The sequence below is a fragment of the Hemibagrus wyckioides genome, linkage group LG05 (assembly GCF_019097595.1).
Source record: "Hemibagrus wyckioides isolate EC202008001 linkage group LG05, SWU_Hwy_1.0, whole genome shotgun sequence".
In the NCBI taxonomy this organism is placed as follows: domain Eukaryota; kingdom Metazoa; phylum Chordata; class Actinopteri; order Siluriformes; family Bagridae; genus Hemibagrus; species Hemibagrus wyckioides.
The window spans coordinates 29,129,259-29,151,758 of record NC_080714.1 but is presented as its reverse complement, the minus strand read 5'-3'; the positions used below and the strand labels follow the sequence as shown (position 1 = coordinate 29,151,758).

Below are 22,500 nucleotides of genomic sequence, written 5' to 3'. Positions count from 1 at the left end.
GAGATCAGGTGACTGGATGTTATAGAGAATCAGGTGACTGGATGTTATAGAGAATCAGGTGACTGGATGTTATAGGAGATCAGGTGACTGGATGTTATAGAGAATCAGGTGACTGGATGTTATAGAGGATCAGGTGACTGGATGTTATAGAGAATCAGGTGACTGGATGTTATAGGAGATCAGGTGACTGGATGTTATAGGAGATCAGGTGACTGGATGTTATAGAGAATCAGGTGACTGGATGTTATAGAGAATCAGGTGACTGGATGTTATAGGAGATCAGGTGACTGGATGTTATAGAGAATCAGGTGACTGGATGTTATAGAGGATCAGGTGACTGGATGTTATAGGAGATCAGGTGACTGGATGTTATAGAGGATCAGGTGACTGGATGTTATAGAGAATCAGGTGACTGGATGTTATAGGAGATCAGGTGACTGGATGTTATAGGAGATCAGATGACTGGATGTTATAGGAGATCAGGTGACTGGATGTTATAGAGAATCAGGTGACTGGATGTTATAGAGGATCAGGTGACTGGATGTTATAGGAGATCAGGTGACTGGATGTTATAGGAGATCAGATGACTGGATGTTATAGGAGATCAGGTGACTGGATGTTATAGAGAATCAGGTGACTGGATGTTATAGAGAATCAGGTGACTGGATGTTATAGGAGATCAGGTGACTGGATGTTATAGGAGATCAGGTGACTGGATGTTATAGGAGATCAGGTGACTGGATGTTATAGAGAATCAGGTGACTGGATGTTATAGGAGATCAGGTGACTGGATGTTATAGGAGATCAGGTGACTGGATGTTATAGAGAATCAGGTGACTGGATGTTATAGGGGATCAGGTGACTGGATGTTATAGAGGATCAGGTGACTGGATGTTATAGGAGATCAGGTGACTGGATGTTATAGAGAATCAGGTGACTGGATGTTATAGGAGATCAGGTGACTGGATGTTATAGGAGATCAGGTGACTGGATGTTATAGAGAATCAGGTGACTGGATGTTATAGAGGATCAGGTGACTGGATGTTATAGGAGATCAGGTGACTGGATGTTATAGAGGATCAGGTGACTGGATGTTATAGAGAATCAGGTGACTGGATGTTATAGGAGATCAGGTGACTGGATGTTATAGAGAATCAGGTGACTGGATGTTATAGGAGATCAGGTGACTGGATGTTATAGGGGATCAGGTGACTGGATGTTATAGGGGATCAGGTGACTGGATGTTATAGAGGATCAGGTGACTGGATGTTATAGAGAATCAGGTGACTGGATGTTATAGAGGATCAGGTGACTGGATGTTATAGGAGATCAGGTGACTGGATGTTATAGAGAATCAGGTGACTGGATGTTATAGGGGATCAGGTGACTGGATGTTATAGGAGATCAGGTGACTGGATGTTATAGGAGATCAGGTGACTGGATGTTATAGAGAATCAGGTGACTGGATGTTATAGAGGATCAGGTGACTGGATGTTATAGGAGATCAGGTGACTGGATGTTATAGGAGATCAGGTGACTGGATGTTATAGGAGATCAGGTGACTGGATGTTATAGAGGATCAGGTGACTGGATGTTATAGAGAATCAGGTGACTGGATGTTATAGGAGATCAGGTGACTGGATGTTATAGGAGATCAGGTGACTGGATGTTATAGGAGATCAGGTGACTGGATGTTATAGGAGATCAGGTGACTGGATGTTATAGAGGATCAGGTGACTGGATGTTATAGAGAATCAGGTGACTGGATGTTATAGGAGATCAGGTGACTGGATGTTATAGAGAATCAGGTGACTGGATGTTATAGAGAATCAGGTGACTGGATGTTATAGAGGATCAGGTGACTGGATGTTATAGAGAATCAGGTGACTGGATGTTATAGGAGATCAGGTGACTGGATGTTATAGAGGATCAGGTGACTGGATGTTATAGAGAATCAGGTGACTGGATGTTATAGGAGATCAGGTGACTGGATGTTATAGGAGATCAGGTGACTGGATGTTATAGGAGATCAGGTGACTGGATGTTATAGAGGATCAGGTGATTGGATGTTATAGAGAATCAGGTGACTGGATGTTATAGGAGATCAGGTGACTGGATGTTATAGAGAATCAGGTGACTGGATGTTATAGAGGATCAGGTGACTGGATGTTATAGAGAATCAGGTGACTGGATGTTATAGAGAATCAGGTGACTGGATGTTATAGAGGATCAGGTGACTGGATGTTATAGAGAATCAGGTGACTGGATGTTATAGAGAATCAGGTGACTGGATGTTATAGAGAATCAGGTGACTGGATGTTATAGGAGATCAGGTGACTGGATGTTATAGAGAATCAGGTGACTGGATGTTATAGGAGATCAGGTGACTGGATGTTATAGAGAATCAGGTGACTGGATGTTATAGAGAATCAGGTGACTGGATGTTATAGGAGATCAGGTGACTGGATGTTATAGAGAATCAGGTGACTGGATGTTATAGAGAATCAGGTGACTGGATGTTATAGGAGATCAGGTGACTGGATGTTATAGAGAATCAGGTGACTGGATGTTATAGAGAATCAGGTGACTGGATGTTATAGGAGATCAGGTGACTGGATGTTATAGAGAATCAGGTGACTGGTAGTTATAGGAGATCAGGTGACTGGATGTTATAGGAGATCAGGTGACTGGATGTTATAGAGAATCAGGTGACTGGATGTTATAGAGAATCAGGTGACTGGATGTTATAGAGGATCAGGTGACTGGATGTTATAGAGAATCAGGTGACTGGATGTTATAGGAGATCAGGTGACTGGATGTTATAGAGGATCAGGTGACTGGATGTTATAGAGAATCAGGTGACTGGATGTTATAGGAGATCAGGTGACTGGATGTTATAGGAGATCAGGTGACTGGATGTTATAGGAGATCAGGTGACTGGATGTTATAGGAGATCAGGTGACTGGATGTTATAGAGGATCAGGTGACTGGATGTTATAGAGAATCAGGTGACTGGATGTTATAGGAGATCAGGTGACTGGATGTTATAGAGAATCAGGTGACTGGATGTTATAGAGGATCAGGTGACTGGATGTTATAGAGAATCAGGTGACTGGATGTTATAGAGAATCAGGTGACTGGATGTTATAGAGGATCAGGTGACTGGATGTTATAGAGAATCAGGTGACTGGATGTTATAGAGAATCAGGTGACTGGATGTTATAGAGAATCAGGTGACTGGATGTTATAGGAGATCAGGTGACTGGATGTTATAGAGAATCAGGTGACTGGATGTTATAGGAGATCAGGTGACTGGATGTTATAGAGAATCAGGTGACTGGATGTTATAGAGAATCAGGTGACTGGATGTTATAGGAGATCAGGTGACTGGATGTTATAGAGAATCAGGTGACTGGATGTTATAGAGAATCAGGTGACTGGATGTTATAGGAGATCAGGTGACTGGATGTTATAGAGAATCAGGTGACTGGATGTTATAGAGAATCAGGTGACTGGATGTTATAGGAGATCAGGTGACTGGATGTTATAGAGAATCAGGTGACTGGATGTTATAGGGGATCAGGTGACTGGATGTTATAGAGGATCAGGTGACTGGATGTTATAGAGAATCAGGTGACTGGATGTTATAGGGGATCAGGTGACTGGATGTTATAGGAGATCAGGTGACTGGATGTTATAGAGAATCAGGTGACTGGATGTTATAGAGAATCAGGTGACTGGATGTTATAGAGAATCAGGTGACTGGATGTTATAGAGAATCAGGTGACTGGATGTTATAGAGAATCAGGTGACTGGATGTTATAGAGAATCAGGTGACTGGATGTTATAGGAGATCAGGTGACTGGATGTTATAGGGGATCAGGTGACTGGATGTTATAGGAGATCAGGTGACTGGATGTTATAGGAGATCAGGTGACTGGATGTTATAGAGAATCAGGTGACTGGATGTTATAGAGGATCAGGTGACTGGATGTTATAGAGAATCAGGTGACTGGATGTTATAGAGGATCAGGTGACTGGATGTTATAGGAGATCAGGTGACTGGATGTTATAGGAGATCAGATGACTGGATGTTATAGGAGATCAGGTGACTGGATGTTATAGAGAATCAGGTGACTGGATGTTATAGAGAATCAGGTGACTGGATGTTATAGGAGATCAGGTGACTGGATGTTATAGAGAATCAGGTGACTGGATGTTATAGGGGATCAGGTGACTGGATGTTATAGGAGATCAGGTGACTGGATGTTATAGGGGATCAGGTGACTGGATGTTATAGGAGATCAGGTGACTGGATGTTATAGAGAATCAGGTGACTGGATGTTATAGGGGATCAGGTGACTGGATGTTATAGGAGATCAGGTGACTGGATGTTATAGAGGATCAGGTGACTGGATGTTATAGAGAATCAGGTGACTGGATGTTATAGAGAATCAGGTGACTGGATGTTATAGAGAATCAGGTGACTGGATGTTATAGAGAATCAGGTGACTGGATGTTATAGAGAATCAGGTGACTGGATGTTATAGGAGATCAGGTGACTGGATGTTATAGAGAATCAGGTGACTGGATGTTATAGGGGATCAGGTGACTGGATGTTATAGGAGATCAGGTGACTGGATGTTATAGAGAATCAGGTGACTGGATGTTATAGGAGATCAGGTGACTGGATGTTATAGAGAATCAGGTGACTGGATGTTATAGGGGATCAGGTGACTGGATGTTATAGGAGATCAGGTGACTGGATGTTATAGAGGATCAGGTGACTGGATGTTATAGAGAATCAGGTGACTGGATGTTATAGAGAATCAGGTGACTGGATGTTATAGAGAATCAGGTGACTGGATGTTATAGAGAATCAGGTGACTGGATGTTATAGGAGATCAGGTGACTGGATGTTATAGGAGATCAGGTGACTGGATGTTATAGGGGATCAGGTGACTGGATGTTATAGGGGATCAGGTGACTGGATGTTATAGAGAATCAGGTGACTGGATGTTATAGAGAATCAGGTGACTGGATGTTATAGGAGATCAGGTGACTGGATGTTATAGAGAATCAGGTGACTGGATGTTATAGGAGATCAGGTGACTGGATGTTATAGAGAATCAGGTGACTGGATGTTATAGGAGATCAGGTGACTGGATGTTATAGAGAATCAGGTGACTGGATGTTATAGGAGATCAGGTGACTGGATGTTATAGAGAATCAGGTGACTGGATGTTATAGGAGATCAGGTGACTGGATGTTATAGGAGATCAGGTGACTGGATGTTATAGAGAATCAGGTGACTGGATGTTATAGAGGATCAGGTGACTGGATGTTATAGAGAATCAGGTGACTGGATGTTATAGGAGATCAGGTGACTGGATGTTATAGAGAATCAGGTGACTGGATGTTATAGAGGATCAGGTGACTGGATGTTATAGGAGATCAGGTGACTGGATGTTATAGAGGATCAGGTGACTGGATGTTATAGGAGATCAGGTGACTGGATGTTATAGAGAATCAGGTGACTGGATGTTATAGGAGATCAGGTGACTGGATGTTATAGGAGATCAGGTGACTGGATGTTATAGGAGATCAGGTGACTGGATGTTATAGGAGATCAGGTGACTGGATGTTATAGAGAATCAGGTGACTGGATGTTATAGGAGATCAGGTGACTGGATGTTATAGGAGATCAGGTGACTGGATGTTATAGGAGATCAGGTGACTGGATGTTATAGGAGATCAGGTGACTGGATGTTATAGGGGATCAGGTGACTGGATGTTATAGGGGATCAGGTGACTGGATGTTATAGAGGATCAGGTGACTGGATGTTATAGAGAATCAGGTGACTGGATGTTATAGAGGATCAGGTGACTGGATGTTATAGAGGATCAGGTGACTGGATGTTATAGAGAATCAGGTGACTGGATGTTATAGAGGATCAGGTGACTGGATGTTATAGGAGATCAGGTGACTGGATGTTATAGGAGATCAGGTGACTGGATGTTATAGAGAATCAGGTGACTGGATGTTATAGGAGATCAGGTGACTGGATGTTATAGGAGATCAGGTGACTGGATGTTATAGGGGATCAGGTGACTGGATGTTATAGAGAATCAGGTGACTGGATGTTATAGGAGATCAGGTGACTGGATGTTATAGGGGATCAGGTGACTGGATGTTATAGGAGATCAGGTGACTGGATGTTATAGGGGATCAGGTGACTGGATGTTATAGGGGATCAGGTGACTGGATGTTATAGAGGATCAGGTGACTGGATGTTATAGAGAATCAGGTGACTGGATGTTATAGAGGATCAGGTGACTGGATGTTATAGGAGATCAGGTGACTGGATGTTATAGAGAATCAGGTGACTGGATGTTATAGGGGATCAGGTGACTGGATGTTATAGGAGATCAGGTGACTGGATGTTATAGGGGATCAGGTGACTGGATGTTATAGAGAATCAGGTGACTGGATGTTATAGGAGATCAGGTGACTGGATGTTATAGAGGATCAGGTGACTGGATGTTATAGAGAATCAGGTGACTGGATGTTATAGGAGATCAGGTGACTGGATGTTATAGAGGATCAGGTGACTGGATGTTATAGAGAATCAGGTGACTGGATGTTATAGGAGATCAGGTGACTGGATGTTATAGAGGATCAGGTGACTGGATGTTATAGAGAATCAGGTGACTGGATGTTATAGGAGATCAGGTGACTGGATGTTATAGGAGATCAGGTGACTGGATGTTATAGGAGATCAGGTGACTGGATGTTATAGGAGATCAGGTGACTGGATGTTATAGAGGATCAGGTGACTGGATGTTATAGAGAATCAGGTGACTGGATGTTATAGGAGATCAGGTGACTGGATGTTATAGAGAATCAGGTGACTGGATGTTATAGAGGATCAGGTGACTGGATGTTATAGAGAATCAGGTGACTGGATGTTATAGAGAATCAGGTGACTGGATGTTATAGAGGATCAGGTGACTGGATGTTATAGAGAATCAGGTGACTGGATGTTATAGAGAATCAGGTGACTGGATGTTATAGAGAATCAGGTGACTGGATGTTATAGGAGATCAGGTGACTGGATGTTATAGGGGATCAGGTGACTGGATGTTATAGGAGATCAGGTGACTGGATGTTATAGAGAATCAGGTGACTGGATGTTATAGGGGATCAGGTGACTGGATGTTATAGGAGATCAGGTGACTGGATGTTATAGAGGATCAGGTGACTGGATGTTATAGAGAATCAGGTGACTGGATGTTATAGAGAATCAGGTGACTGGATGTTATAGAGAATCAGGTGACTGGATGTTATAGAGAATCAGGTGACTGGATGTTATAGGAGATCAGGTGACTGGATGTTATAGGGGATCAGGTGACTGGATGTTATAGGAGATCAGGTGACTGGATGTTATAGGAGATCAGGTGACTGGATGTTATAGAGAATCAGGTGACTGGATGTTATAGAGGATCAGGTGACTGGATGTTATAGAGAATCAGGTGACTGGATGTTATAGAGGATCAGGTGACTGGATGTTATAGGAGATCAGGTGACTGGATGTTATAGGAGATCAGATGACTGGATGTTATAGGAGATCAGGTGACTGGATGTTATAGAGAATCAGGTGACTGGATGTTATAGAGAATCAGGTGACTGGATGTTATAGGAGATCAGGTGACTGGATGTTATAGGAGATCAGGTGACTGGATGTTATAGAGAATCAGGTGACTGGATGTTATAGGAGATCAGGTGACTGGATGTTATAGGGGATCAGGTGACTGGATGTTATAGGAGATCAGGTGACTGGATGTTATAGAGAATCAGGTGACTGGATGTTATAGGAGATCAGGTGACTGGATGTTATAGGGGATCAGGTGACTGGATGTTATAGGAGATCAGGTGACTGGATGTTATAGAGGATCAGGTGACTGGATGTTATAGAGAATCAGGTGACTGGATGTTATAGAGAATCAGGTGACTGGATGTTATAGAGAATCAGGTGACTGGATGTTATAGAGAATCAGGTGACTGGATGTTATAGGAGATCAGGTGACTGGATGTTATAGGGGATCAGGTGACTGGATGTTATAGGAGATCAGGTGACTGGATGTTATAGGAGATCAGGTGACTGGATGTTATAGAGAATCAGGTGACTGGATGTTATAGGAGATCAGGTGACTGGATGTTATAGGAGATCAGGTGACTGGATGTTATAGGAGATCAGGTGACTGGATGTTATAGAGAATCAGGTGACTGGATGTTATAGGAGATCAGGTGACTGGATGTTATAGGAGATCAGGTGACTGGATGTTATAGAGAATCAGGTGACTGGATGTTATAGGGGATCAGGTGACTGGATGTTATAGGAGATCAGGTGACTGGATGTTATAGGGGATCAGGTGACTGGATGTTATAGAGAATCAGGTGACTGGATGTTATAGGAGATCTGGTGACTGGATGTTATAGGGGATCAGGTGACTGGATGTTATAGGAGATCAGGTGACTGGATGTTATAGAGAATCAGGTGACTGGATGTTCTAGGAGATCAGGTGACTGGATGTTATAGAGGATCAGGTGACTGGATGTTATAGGAGATCAGGTGACTGGATGTTATAGGGGATCAGGTGACTGGATGTTATAGGAGATCAGGTGACTGGATGTTATAGGAGATCAGGTGACTGGATGTTATAGAGAATCAGGTGACTGGATGTTATAGAGAATCAGGTGACTGGATGTTATAGGAGATCAGGTGACTGGATGTTATAGGAGATCAGGTGACTGGATGTTATAGGAGATCAGGTGACTGGATGTTATAGAGAATCAGGTGACTGGATGTTATAGGAGATCAGGTGACTGGATGTTATAGGAGATCAGGTGACTGGATGTTATAGAGAATCAGGTGACTGGATGTTATAGGGATCAGGTGACTGGATGTTATAGGAGATCAGGTGACTGGATGTTATAGGGGATCAGGTGACTGGATGTTATAGGAGATCAGGTGACTGGATGTTATAGGAGATCAGGTGACTGGATGTTATAGGAGATCAGGTGACTGGATGTTATAGAGGATCAGGTGACTGGATGTTATAGAGAATCAGGTGACTGGATGTTATAGGAGATCAGGTGACTGGATGTTATAGAGAATCAGGTGACTGGATGTTATAGGGGATCAGGTGACTGGATGTTATAGGAGATCAGGTGACTGGATGTTATAGAGAATCAGGTGACTGGATGTTATAGGAGATCAGGTGACTGGATGTTATAGAGAATCAGGTGACTGGATGTTATAGGAGATCAGGTGACTGGATGTTATAGAGAATCAGGTGACTGGATGTTATAGGAGATCAGGTGACTGGATGTTATAGAGAATCAGGTGACTGGATGTTATAGGAGATCAGGTGACTGGATGTTATAGGAGATCAGGTGACTGGATGTTATAGAGAATCAGGTGACTGGATGTTATAGGAGATCAGGTGACTGGATGTTATAGGAGATCAGGTGACTGGATGTTATAGAGGATCAGGTGACTGGATGTTATAGGGGATCAGGTGACTGGATGTTATAGGAGATCAGGTGACTGGATGTTATAGAGAATCAGGTGACTGGATGTTATAGGAGATCAGGTGACTGGATGTTATAGGGGATCAGGTGACTGGATGTTATAGGAGATCAGGTGACTGGATGTTATAGAGGATCAGGTGACTGGATGTTATAGGGGATCAGGTGACTGGATGTTATAGGAGATCAGGTGACTGGATGTTATAGAGAATCAGGTGACTGGATGTTATAGGGGATCGGGTGACTGGATGTTATGGGAGATCAGGTGACTGGATGTTATAGAGAATCAGGTGACTGGATGTTATAGAGAATCAGGTGACTGGATGTTATAGAGAATCAGGTGACTGGATGTTATAGGAGATCAGGTGACTGGATGTTATAGGGGATCAGGTGACTGGATGTTATAGGAGATCAGGTGACTGGATGTTATAGGAGATCAGGTGACTGGATGTTATAGAGAATCAGGTGACTGGATGTTATAGAGGATCAGGTGACTGGATGTTATAGAGAATCAGGTGACTGGATGTTATAGGAGATCAGGTGACTGGATGTTATAGGAGATCAGGTGACTGGATGTTATAGGAGATCAGGTGACTGGATGTTATAGAGAATCAGGTGACTGGATGTTATAGGAGATCAGGTGACTGGATGTTATAGGAGATCAGGTGACTGGATGTTATAGAGAATCAGGTGACTGGATGTTATAGGGGATCAGGTGACTGGATGTTATAGGAGATCAGGTGACTGGATGTTATAGGGGATCAGGTGACTGGATGTTATAGGAGATCAGGTGACTGGATGTTATAGGAGATCAGGTGACTGGATGTTATAGGAGATCAGGTGACTGGATGTTATAGAGGATCAGGTGACTGGATGTTATAGAGAATCAGGTGACTGGATGTTATAGGAGATCAGGTGACTGGATGTTATAGAGAATCAGGTGACTGGATGTTATAGGGGATCAGGTGACTGGATGTTATAGGAGATCAGGTGACTGGATGTTATAGAGAATCAGGTGACTGGATGTTATAGGAGATCAGGTGACTGGATGTTATAGAGAATCAGGTGACTGGATGTTATAGGAGATCAGGTGACTGGATGTTATAGAGAATCAGGTGACTGGATGTTATAGGAGATCAGGTGACTGGATGTTATAGAGAATCAGGTGACTGGATGTTATAGGAGATCAGGTGACTGGATGTTATAGGAGATCAGGTGACTGGATGTTATAGAGAATCAGGTGACTGGATGTTATAGAGGATCAGGTGACTGGATGTTATAGAGAATCAGGTGACTGGATGTTATAGGAGATCAGGTGACTGGATGTTATAGAGAATCAGGTGACTGGATGTTATAGAGGATCAGGTGACTGGATGTTATAGGAGATCAGGTGACTGGATGTTATAGAGGATCAGGTGACTGGATGTTATAGAGAATCAGGTGACTGGATGTTATAGGAGATCAGGTGACTGGATGTTATAGGGGATCAGGTGACTGGATGTTATAGGAGATCAGGTGACTGGATGTTATAGGAGATCAGGTGACTGGATGTTATAGGAGATCAGGTGACTGGATGTTATAGGGGATCAGGTGACTGGATGTTATAGGGGATCAGGTGACTGGATGTTATAGAGGATCAGGTGACTGGATGTTATAGAGAATCAGGTGACTGGATGTTATAGAGGATCAGGTGACTGGATGTTATAGGAGATCAGGTGACTGGATGTTATAGAGAATCAGGTGACTGGATGTTATAGAGGATCAGGTGACTGGATGTTATAGAGGATCAGGTGACTGGATGTTATAGAGAATCAGGTGACTGGATGTTATAGAGGATCAGGTGACTGGATGTTATAGGAGATCAGGTGACTGGATGTTATAGGAGATCAGGTGACTGGATGTTATAGAGAATCAGGTGACTGGATGTTATAGGAGATCAGGTGACTGGATGTTATAGGAGATCAGGTGACTGGATGTTATAGGGGATCAGGTGACTGGATGTTATAGGAGATCAGGTGACTGGATGTTATAGGAGATCAGGTGACTGGATGTTATAGGAGATCAGGTGACTGGATGTTATAGGAGATCAGGTGACTGGATGTTATAGAGAATCAGGTGACTGGATGTTATAGAGGATCAGGTGACTGGATGTTATAGGAGATCAGGTGACTGGATGTTATAGGAGATCAGGTGACTGGATGTTATAGAGAATCAGGTGACTGGATGTTATAGGAGATCAGGTGACTGGATGTTATAGAGAATCAGGTGACTGGATGTTATAGGGGATCAGGTGACTGGATGTTATAGGAGATCAGGTGACTGGATGTTAAAGAGAATCAGGTGACTGGATGTTATAGAGGATCAGGTGACTGGATGTTATAGGAGATCAGGTGACTGGATGTTATAGAGGATCAGGTGACTGGATGTTATAGGAGATCAGGTGACTGGATGTTATAGAGAATCAGGTGACTGGATGTTATAGGAGATCAGGTGACTGGATGTTATAGGAGATCAGGTGACTGGATGTTATAGGAGATCAGGTGACTGGATGTTATAGAGGATCAGGTGACTGGATGTTATAGGAGATCAGGTGACTGGATGTTATAGGGGATCAGGTGACTGGATGTTATAGGAGATCAGGTGACTGGATGTTATAGAGGATCAGGTGACTGGATGTTATAGAGAATCAGGTGACTGGATGTTATAGAGAATCAGGTGACTGGATGTTATAGAGAATCAGGTGACTGGATGTTATAGGAGATCAGGTGACTGGATGTTATAGGAGATCAGGTGACTGGATGTTATAGGAGATCAGGTGACTGGATGTTATAGAGAATCAGGTGACTGGATGTTATAGGAGATCAGGTGACTGGATGTTATAGGAGATCAGGTGACTGGATGTTATAGAGAATCAGGTGACTGGATGTTATAGGAGATCAGGTGACTGGATGTTATAGGAGATCAGGTGACTGGATGTTATAGAGAATCAGGTGACTGGATGTTATAGGGGATCAGGTGACTGGATGTTATAGGAGATCAGGTGACTGGATGTTATAGAGGATCAGGTGACTGGATGTTATAGAGAATCAGGTGACTGGATGTTATAGAGAATCAGGTGACTGGATGTTATAGAGAATCAGGTGACTGGATGTTATAGGAGATCAGGTGACTGGATGTTATAGGGGATCAGGTGACTGGATGTTATAGGAGATCAGGTGACTGGATGTTATAGGAGATCAGGTGACTGGATGTTATAGAGAATCAGGTGACTGGATGTTATAGAGGATCAGGTGACTGGATGTTATAGAGAATCAGGTGACTGGATGTTATAGGAGATCAGGTGACTGGATGTTATAGGAGATCAGGTGACTGGATGTTATAGGAGATCAGGTGACTGGATGTTATAGAGAATCAGGTGACTGGATGTTATAGGAGATCAGGTGACTGGATGTTATAGGAGATCAGGTGACTGGATGTTATAGAGAATCAGGTGACTGGATGTTATAGGGGATCAGGTGACTGGATGTTATAGGAGATCAGGTGACTGGATGTTATAGGGGATCAGGTGACTGGATGTTATAGGAGATCAGGTGACTGGATGTTATAGGAGATCAGGTGACTGGATGTTATAGGAGATCAGGTGACTGGATGTTATAGAGAATCAGGTGACTGGATGTTATAGGAGATCAGGTGACTGGATGTTATAGAGAATCAGGTGACTGGATGTTATAGAGAATCAGGTGACTGGATGTTATAGAAGATCAGGTGACTGGATGTTATAGAGGATCAGGTGACTGGATGTTATAGAGAATCAGGTGACTGGATGTTATAGAAGATCAGGTGACTGGATGTTATAGAAGATCAGGTGACTGGATGTTATAGAGAATCAGGTGACTGGATGTTATAGGAGATCAGGTGACTGGATGTTATAGAGGATCAGGTGACTGGATGTTATAGAGAATCAGGTGACTGGATGTTATAGGAGATCAGGTGACTGGATGTTATAGGGGATCAGGTGACTGGATGTTATAGGAGATCAGGTGACTGGATGTTATAGGAGATCAGGTGACTGGATGTTATAGGAGATCAGGTGACTGGATGTTATAGGGGATCAGGTGACTGGATGTTATAGAGAATCAGGTGACTGGATGTTATAGAGAATCAGGTGACTGGATGTTATAGAGAATCAGGTGACTGGAATGTTATAGAGGTTCAGGTGACTGGATGTTATAGAGAATCAGGTGACTGGATGTTATAGAGGAATCAGGTGGACTGGATGTTATAGAGGGATCAGGTGACTGGATGTTATAGGAGATCAGGTGACTGGATGTTATAGAGAATCAGGTGACTGGATGTTATAGAGAATCAGGTGACTGGATGTTATAGGGGAGATCAGGTGACTGGATGTTATAGGAGATCAGGTGACTGGATGTTATAGGAGATCAGGTGACTGGATGTTATAGGAGATCAGGTGACTGGATGTTATAGGAGATCAGGTGACTGGATGTTATAGGAGATCAGGTGACTGGATGTTATAGGAGATCAGGTGACTGGATGTTATAGGAGATCAGGTGACTGGATGTTATAGGAGATCAGGTGACTGGATGTTTATAGGAGATCAGGTGACTGGATGTTATAGGAGATCAGGTGACTGGATGTTATAGAGAATCAGGTGACTGGATGTTATAGGAGATCAGGTGACTGGATGTTATAGGAGATCAGGTGACTGGATGTTATAGGGATTCAGGTGACTGGATGTTATAGGAGATCAGGTGACTGGATGTTATAGAGAATCAGGTGACTGATGTTATAGGGGAAAGTTTTTCAGGTGACTGGATGTTATAGAGGATCAGGTGACTGGATGTTATAGGAGATCAGGTGACTGGATGTTATAGAGGATCAGGGTGACTGGATGTTATAGGAGATCAGGTGACTGGATGTTATAGAGAATCAGGTGACTGGATGTTATAGGAGATCAGGTGACTGGATGTTATAGGAGATCAGGTGACTGGATGTTATAGGAGATCAGGTGACTGGATGTTATAGAGGATCAGGTGACTGGATGTTATAGGAGATCAGGTGACTGGATGTTATAGGGGAATCAGGTGACTGGATGTTATAGGAGATCAGGTGACTGGATGTTATAGAGGATCAGGTGACTGGATGTTATAGAGAATCAGGTGACTGGATGTTATAGAGAATCAGGTGACTGGATGTTATAGAGAATCAGGTGACTGGATGTTATAGGAGATCAGGTGACTGGATGTTATAGGAGATCAGGTGACTGGATGTTATAGGAGATCAGGTGACTGGATGTTATAGAGAATCAGGTGACTGGATGTTATAGGAGATCAGGTGACTGGATGTTATAGGAGATCAGGTGACTGGATGTTATAGAGAATCAGGTGACTGGATGTTATAGGAGATCAGGTGACTGGATGTTATAGGAGATCAGGTGACTGGATGTTATAGGAGATCAGGTGACTGGATGTTATAGGAGATCAGGTGACTGGATGTTATAGAGAATCAGGTGACTGGATGTTATAGGAGATCAGGTGACTGGATGTTATAGGAGATCAGGTGACTGGATGTTATAGAGAATCAGGTGACTGGATGTTATAGGGGATCAGGTGACTGGATGTTATAGGAGATCAGGTGACTGGATGTTATAGGGGATCAGGTGACTGGATGTTATAGGAGATCAGGTGACTGGATGTTATAGGAGATCAGGTGACTGGATGTTATAGGAGATCAGGTGACTGGATGTTATAGAGGATCAGGTGACTGGATGTTATAGAGAATCAGGTGACTGGATGTTATAGGAGATCAGGTGACTGGATGTTATAGAGAATCAGGTGACTGGATGTTATAGGGGATCAGGTGACTGGATGTTATAGAGAATCAGGTGACTGGATGTTATAGGGGATCAGGTGACTGGATGTTATAGGAGATCAGGTGACTGGATGTTATAGAGAATCAGGTGACTGGATGTTATAGGAGATCAGGTGACTGGATGTTATAGAGAATCAGGTGACTGGATGTTATAGGAGATCAGGTGACTGGATGTTATAGAGAATCAGGTGACTGGATGTTATAGGAGATCAGGTGACTGGATGTTATAGGAGATCAGGTGACTGGATGTTATAGAGAATCAGGTGACTGGATGTTATAGAGGATCAGGTGACTGGATGTTATAGGAGATCAGGTGACTGGATGTTATAGAGAATCAGGTGACTGGATGTTATAGAGGATCAGGTGACTGGATGTTATAGGAGATCAGGTGACTGGATGTTATAGGAGATCAGGTGACTGGATGTTATAGAGAATCAGGTGACTGGATGTTATAGAGGATCAGGTGACTGGATGTTATAGGAGATCAGGTGACTGGATGTTATAGGAGATCAGGTGACTGGATGTTATAGAGGATCAGGTGACTGGATGTTATAGGAGATCAGGTGACTGGATGTTATAGAGAATCAGGTGACTGGATGTTATAGGAGATCAGGTGACTGGATGTTATAGGGGATCAGGTGACTGGATGTTATAGGAGATCAGGTGACTGGATGTTATAGGAGATCAGGTGACTGGATGTTATAGGAGATCAGGTGACTGGATGTTATAGGGGATCAGGTGACTGGATGTTATAGGGGATCAGGTGACTGGATGTTATAGAGGATCAGGTGACTGCATGTTATAGAGAATCAGGTGACTGGATGTTATAGAGGATCAGGTGACTGGATGTTATAGAGAATCAGGTGACTGGATGTTATAGGGGATCAGGTGACTGGATGTTATAGAGGATCAGGTGACTGGATGTTATAGAGAATCAGGTGACTGGATGTTATAGAGGATCAGGTGACTGGATGTTATAGGAGATCAGGTGACTGGATGTTATAGGAGATCAGGTGACTGGATGTTATAGAGAATCAGGTGACTGGATGTTATAGGAGATCAGGTGACTGGATGTTATAGGAGATCAGGTGACTGGATGTTATAGAGAATCAGGTGACTGGATGTTATAGGGGATCAGGTGACTGGATGTTATAGGAGATCAGGTGACTGGATGTTATAGAGAATCAGGTGACTGGATGTTATAGGGGATCAGGTGACTGGATGTTATAGGGGATCAGGTGACTGGACACCACACTAACTTTCTGAGATTGTTCTAATGGTGAAGTTGCTAATTAGTGCAGAACTGATTATTTCCTGTCCATTTGCTCTCTGTAATTAATGCACACTGAACTGTTATTGGATTCTTTCTGACCTTTTTAATGACGTTTTCTGATATTCAATCCGATTTAAGCCAAGCCGCTGAAAGCAATCAGTAATCAGTGACTATCATCATCATCGTAATTCATCTATAACGCATCATAATGGACTTTCTGTCCTTCTTGGAGTTTCAAAAGACTGATAATGCTAATGTAGAATTTAATAGCAGAATTAAAGAGTGACTAAGAAGCAAAAGTGTTGAACAAACCCGGGATATTTGATATATTAAATTAGGGCTGGGTGATCTGGCAAAATGTCTCATCACGATTTTTTTTCCCATATTGGTCGATCTCGATTTTTTTCTATCTATCTTTTCTTTATAAATAAACACAGCTTTATAAATAAACATCATAATAAGTACTGTTGCAATAATTAGGATTAAGGGTGTATCATCTTAATTATTAGTATAATAATTAGGCTATCATCTTAATTAAGAGGTGGCTTTGACTATGTTTGCAGCATTGTCAGTTGTTATGTAGACCTGACGATCCTCTGTAAGACCCCAGAACACCAAATCATCTTTCAGCCCCTGGCTTATTATGTCACCAGTATGATCCTCTGGGAAATATAGTGTTTGTAAACACCTGCCCTGTAAAGCCCACATATCATCTATTTAATGAACAGTGAGACTTAAATAGGGCTGAGATGTCCAACTGGACCAAATGTCTGTAGTTGTAGCAAAACAGGTTACATTCTGGAGCTCACGTTCAAGTTTTGCCCGACATGTATCATATAGGTGAGGCAGTGCAGTGTGGGAGAAGTACTTTCTGCCAGGGAGTTCATATCTGCTGTCCAACACTTTGATTAAATTTTCGAACCCGTCCTTTTCCACAGTGTTTATTGGCATCATGTCTTTTGCTATGCAATATGTAACAGCGCTTGTTATATTTTTCGGCCGTTTTGAATGTTTATCATAAGGTGTGATGGCAGCAAACGGCGACACTATTGACTGCTGGTGTTGTGAAGCACTGCTAGCGCTAGCAAAGCTAACGTTAGCACTCGCACTGTTAGACGGAAACGAGGAGGTAGCGTTAGCTGCAGTAGAGACAGCACGGTTTTTCATGCTCTCTTTGTGTTCATAAAGGTGGTATCTTTTGAGGTGATTAAACAGGTTGGTTGTATTACCTGTCCTTGTTAACACTGACCATTGGCATATTTTACAGACTGGTTTGATCTGCTCCGCGTCCGTTTTCAAATAACCAAACCATTTCCATACTACTGAAGTAGCCTGGGAAGTTTTATTAACAATGCCGCTGCCTTGAGAGGGTAAAACGAGTTCGCTCCCATGTTCATCATCACTTCGAATGTCCCCAGCCTCACTCATCTTGTTCTCCTTTTAGTCCTTTTTAGTGCAGCGAACTGGCTGGCTAACGCTGCCTCCTCTCACGCTGTCTCAACAAGTGGGCGGTAACTCTAAACACACAGCAGTGCTCAGCCTTCCCTGTTTCTGCTGCGGGTTCTGGCTGCTAGACCTGTCCATTGTCCTGTGTATTGAATAAAAAATGCCCTCAGCTTATTGTCGAGATCGACCTGAATGAGAATCGTGATCCATCTTTAAATTCAATCTTTTGCAAAGCCCTATATTAAATGATTAATGTATTCCTGATGGAGCTCAGACAGTCTCAGCAGATCTTCAGCTTCATACAGAGGATGGCTCACAGTTTGGGGAAACAATTTCATTTACATTTCTAGCATTTGGCTGACTATCCCTTATCCAGATCCACTCACATTCATCCCATTTTTATACAACGGAGCAGTTTAGGGTTAAGGGCCATGCTCAGGGGCCCAGCAGTGACCTGTCATGGACCTGGGATTTGAACTCACAATCTTCTGAGCGGTAGACCAACAGCTTGGCCACTAAACTACGACATCCCTCATTTCACATAGTTTCAAGTAAAAGCTACTAAAAAAATTCCCAAAGTGAGTGCATTAGAGTTTTAAATGAGAGTGAAATAAATTGTTTGTTGTTTATATTCTATTTCCTTAAATCATCTACAAACATCACTGAAATCAGGATCAGATACAGATTCATTCAGTTCAATTCACTGGATAAACGACTGGGTCGAGTCTGTGCAGGATCTCGGTCAGTGTGAGTTTAGTGTTGTTGAAACTAACCTGCTGATGAACACACAGAGGTCCAAAATCCTCACAGCTTCTCAGAGGGTCAGAGGTCACTGCGGTCACAGCGGCCTACAGGAACAGACATTGGTCATTTACAGATACATTTACACACCGAGCAAAACAGATAATAATAATGATAATAATAATAATAATAATAATAATAATGTTTCTTCTTATTATTATTATTATTTGTGTTCACTTTATATAGCACTTTCTAAACCCAAAGTATGTACGACAAAGTAACATAAAAAGTTACAAAAAAAATATAGACAAAAAGAAGTGATATTGAATGAATATAAAGGTTTCAGCTGAATTCTGAAGGAAGTCGCAGAAGTTCAGTCAGTACGATGTTTTTGTTTTTTATTATTATTATTAAATCCTGTGTAAGTCCATGTGCTGATAAAAACTCCTCTCTTTCAGTCCTTATTTCATTCTTCAGTTCTTTTTCTTTCTTAGTCAAGGTCTTTCATTCCTTCTTTCTTTCATTATAATTTTTTCCCTCCTTTCTTATTTCTTTTTTCTAGTTCATGGTTCACTTTTTTCCTGAACTCCATTATTCTTTATTATATTTTCTAAACTTTCTTTTATTTTTAACCTTTGTCATTTTTCTCACACCCCTGCACGGTGTCAGAGAATTTCAGAACACAAGGACAGACAGAGTGGAAAAGTTAGGTATAATGTGTGAATGGAACTCTTCCCTCTGATTGGACGAGGCATGGGTCACTCAGGATCGACAGGAAGTCCAGCAGTATCTGCAGCAGTAGAAAGTGGATTGGTGTGTGTATGAACACAGCTCTGCTCTTATAGCGCTCCTTACATCCTTTAATCTGGAATAGTTTGGTCTTCCAGAACATTCCTGGTGTGTTTTTAGAGATAAACTAATCTTTACTCCATGATACACTATCAGTATATCCAACATCACACTGACCATATGAACGTCCTTCCTCACAGTAGAGCTGAATGAACTCCAGTTTCTTATAAAGGTAAATATATATGTTTGTTATTTTCTTTAAAATATTAGTAATTTAGTTTTTAGTTGTTGTTGCACTGTCGAAAAATAATGGTTTAAAGTGAAGGCAGAACTCCACATATGTACAGGAAATAAATACATCCTGTATATCCTGAGTGGACCGATGTCTCGTCCAATCAGAGGGAAGAATTCCATTCACACACTGTACCTTTGTCTGAATCCTCCTCGTGTTTCCGGATGTTATTGTGTCCTGCACTCCTTGGACACCGTGGCCCTGAGAGGCAAATGTCAAACTACAAAACTTCAGATATTTATTCTTAAAAAGGAATTATTTGATTATTATTATTTGGATTTTAAGCATATTTACATCTACATTTATTTACATGAATCTGCCGTGTTTCTGGTAGAATCGTACATTTGAATGTTTTTAGGACGTAAGAAAACTCCAGAGTTCTGAACGTAGCAACGTCATAATTTAATAATTTAATAAACTTTCTGTGAAATAAAATTCACTTTTAAATAACTAAACTAATACAACTCTAGAATCAGCGTTAGTTTGTGTCACACTGGATCCTGAGCTGGATTTAATGGTCCTACAGGTGGAGGGATAATCCTACAGGAAGTTCTTTTTTCAGCAGAAGTTTGTGTTTGGAAAGTTCCACACGTAGACGTTAAATAATCCCGTGAGCTGCTGGAGGAGGAGGAAACGTCATCGGCACCTCGGGTACAAAAACCTCCTGGTCACGTGGGAGAAGGAAGACCAGTTTAAGTAGTAACACCTACACTCCAGAGCCGGTCTTTCTGACTCCAGATCACAGATCAAATTTCATTTATCATTATCATTAATTTCATTATGCTGTTGTTTAATACAGAAATAAATAAGGGATCAAATTTAAATGTATTAATAATAATAATAATAATAATAATAATAATACATTAAGAAATAATAATTAGTCCGTAAATGATTATTATATTAATAAAAAATAATTCACAATAAATAAATGTTTTCAGCATTAAAGCCCGGTGAGGCTACAGAGCTGTGTAATGAAAATAAAATTGAATTCAAATGAAATGTAAACAAACAGGGAGATGATGATGATGATGATGATGATGATTGAACGTTATTGAACATTTTGTCATTACATTACTGTCATTTTAGAGAATATTTAGAAAAACACGCTCGTTTTATAACAATAAAAACGAATCACTTATTAAAAAATTATTTAAGAATTCAGTAGAAGTATTATTACTATTTACATTTTCTTGTAAGTAAATTATTAATAATCATTAATGGTGGTTTTTATCATGTCTCTGTTGATGACCTTTGACCTTTGATATTTCTCTGATGTCTCCAAGTGCTTCAAAAAATCTTTTATTTTACTTTTTAATTAAAATTAATTTCACAAGACGTTCGTACAAAAGAGGTAAGAACCCTACTCACGAGAGTGCAGGCGAGCCGCAGCAGAGCGCCAGGGTGCTTCATCATCACCGAGTTCACACCAAGATCTCACCGAGCGATCCGAACAAACTCTATAACATCTTTATCAAAATATATTCTATTAAATGAATTCAAATGAAAAGAGTGCACTTCTTTTTCCAGGAAGCTCTCCAAGAAGACCAAGTTCACCTTCTGCTTTGCTAAATGAGAGTGAGTAGATATAGTGTGTGTGTGTGTGTGTGTGTGTGTGTGTGTGTGTGTGTGTGTGTGTGTGTGTGTGTGTGGGTGGGTGAGTGGGTGTATCCTTGCTACTTTATGTGAAGATGAGAATAAGGTCAGATGTTCCAGAAAGTTCTGTAGAGGCGGCACCGCACACACACACACACACACACACTTCTGAGTGATGTGAAGTGTTGCCTCAGTGTGGAATGTGACGAAGTGACCAGAGTGTGTGTGTTACAGTAAAGAGTGTGAGGTCAGGACTCTATTTTCACTTTTTTCCTTTCTTTCATAGAGAAACAAACAGATTCAGTTCATGAGAGGAAAAAGATAAACTCTACCCTGGCCTGTTAGCATAAGTATGTGCACCCCTGGACCGATAGCTACTGCAGTGTTTGTGTGTTTTAGAGTTTAGAGACTCAGCCTCTGAGTCTCTGAGTGAGAGGATTTCCTGACCACAGCCCTCTTTAGGTGTGTCCACAGGTTATACATTTAGATCTGCCCTCTGACTGGACCGGTTTGTGCTTTGGGTCGTTCTGGAGCTAGAAGCTGAAACGTTTCTTCTTCCTCTTCAGCTGTCTAACAGAAACCTGCAGCTTTTCTGTTCAATAGATTGGGATTTGGAGATATCCATGATTTCCTCCATCTGGACCAGACACCCGGCACCAGCAGGTCTCTCAGCAGCCTCCTGCTAGGTTCTTGTCCAGTTCTTGGTGAGGTCACTGTGCTGCTCCACTTCCTCTGTGTGTTGATGATGGACTTTACACTCTTCTGTGCTACATGTCAGATATCACACACGCTTCGTAAGATCTTCAGCTTCAGCGGTCGGATGGAGCCGAGAAGACGTGAAGGAACCGGAAGAGCTGATCTTTATCTGGGGTTCATCAGAAT

General features: G+C 41.8%; 1 protein-coding gene across 1 annotated transcript in view; it reads right to left on the bottom strand.

Annotated features, from left to right (window-relative positions):
- Window positions 1-21,438, bottom strand: part of si:dkey-21p1.3 (collagen alpha-1(I) chain) — a 54,700-nt gene extending 33,262 nt beyond the window's left edge. The window contains exons 1-3 of the mRNA XM_058390274.1: window positions 21,394-21,438; window positions 20,161-20,226; window positions 18,977-19,051 (exon numbers count right to left, since the gene is read on the bottom strand). Coding sequence (XP_058246257.1) covers window positions 18,977-19,051; window positions 20,161-20,226; window positions 21,394-21,438 — 186 coding nt within the window. The remainder of the gene's footprint in view (window positions 1-18,976; window positions 19,052-20,160; window positions 20,227-21,393) is intronic.
- Window positions 21,439-22,500: the final 1,062 nt, after the last annotated feature.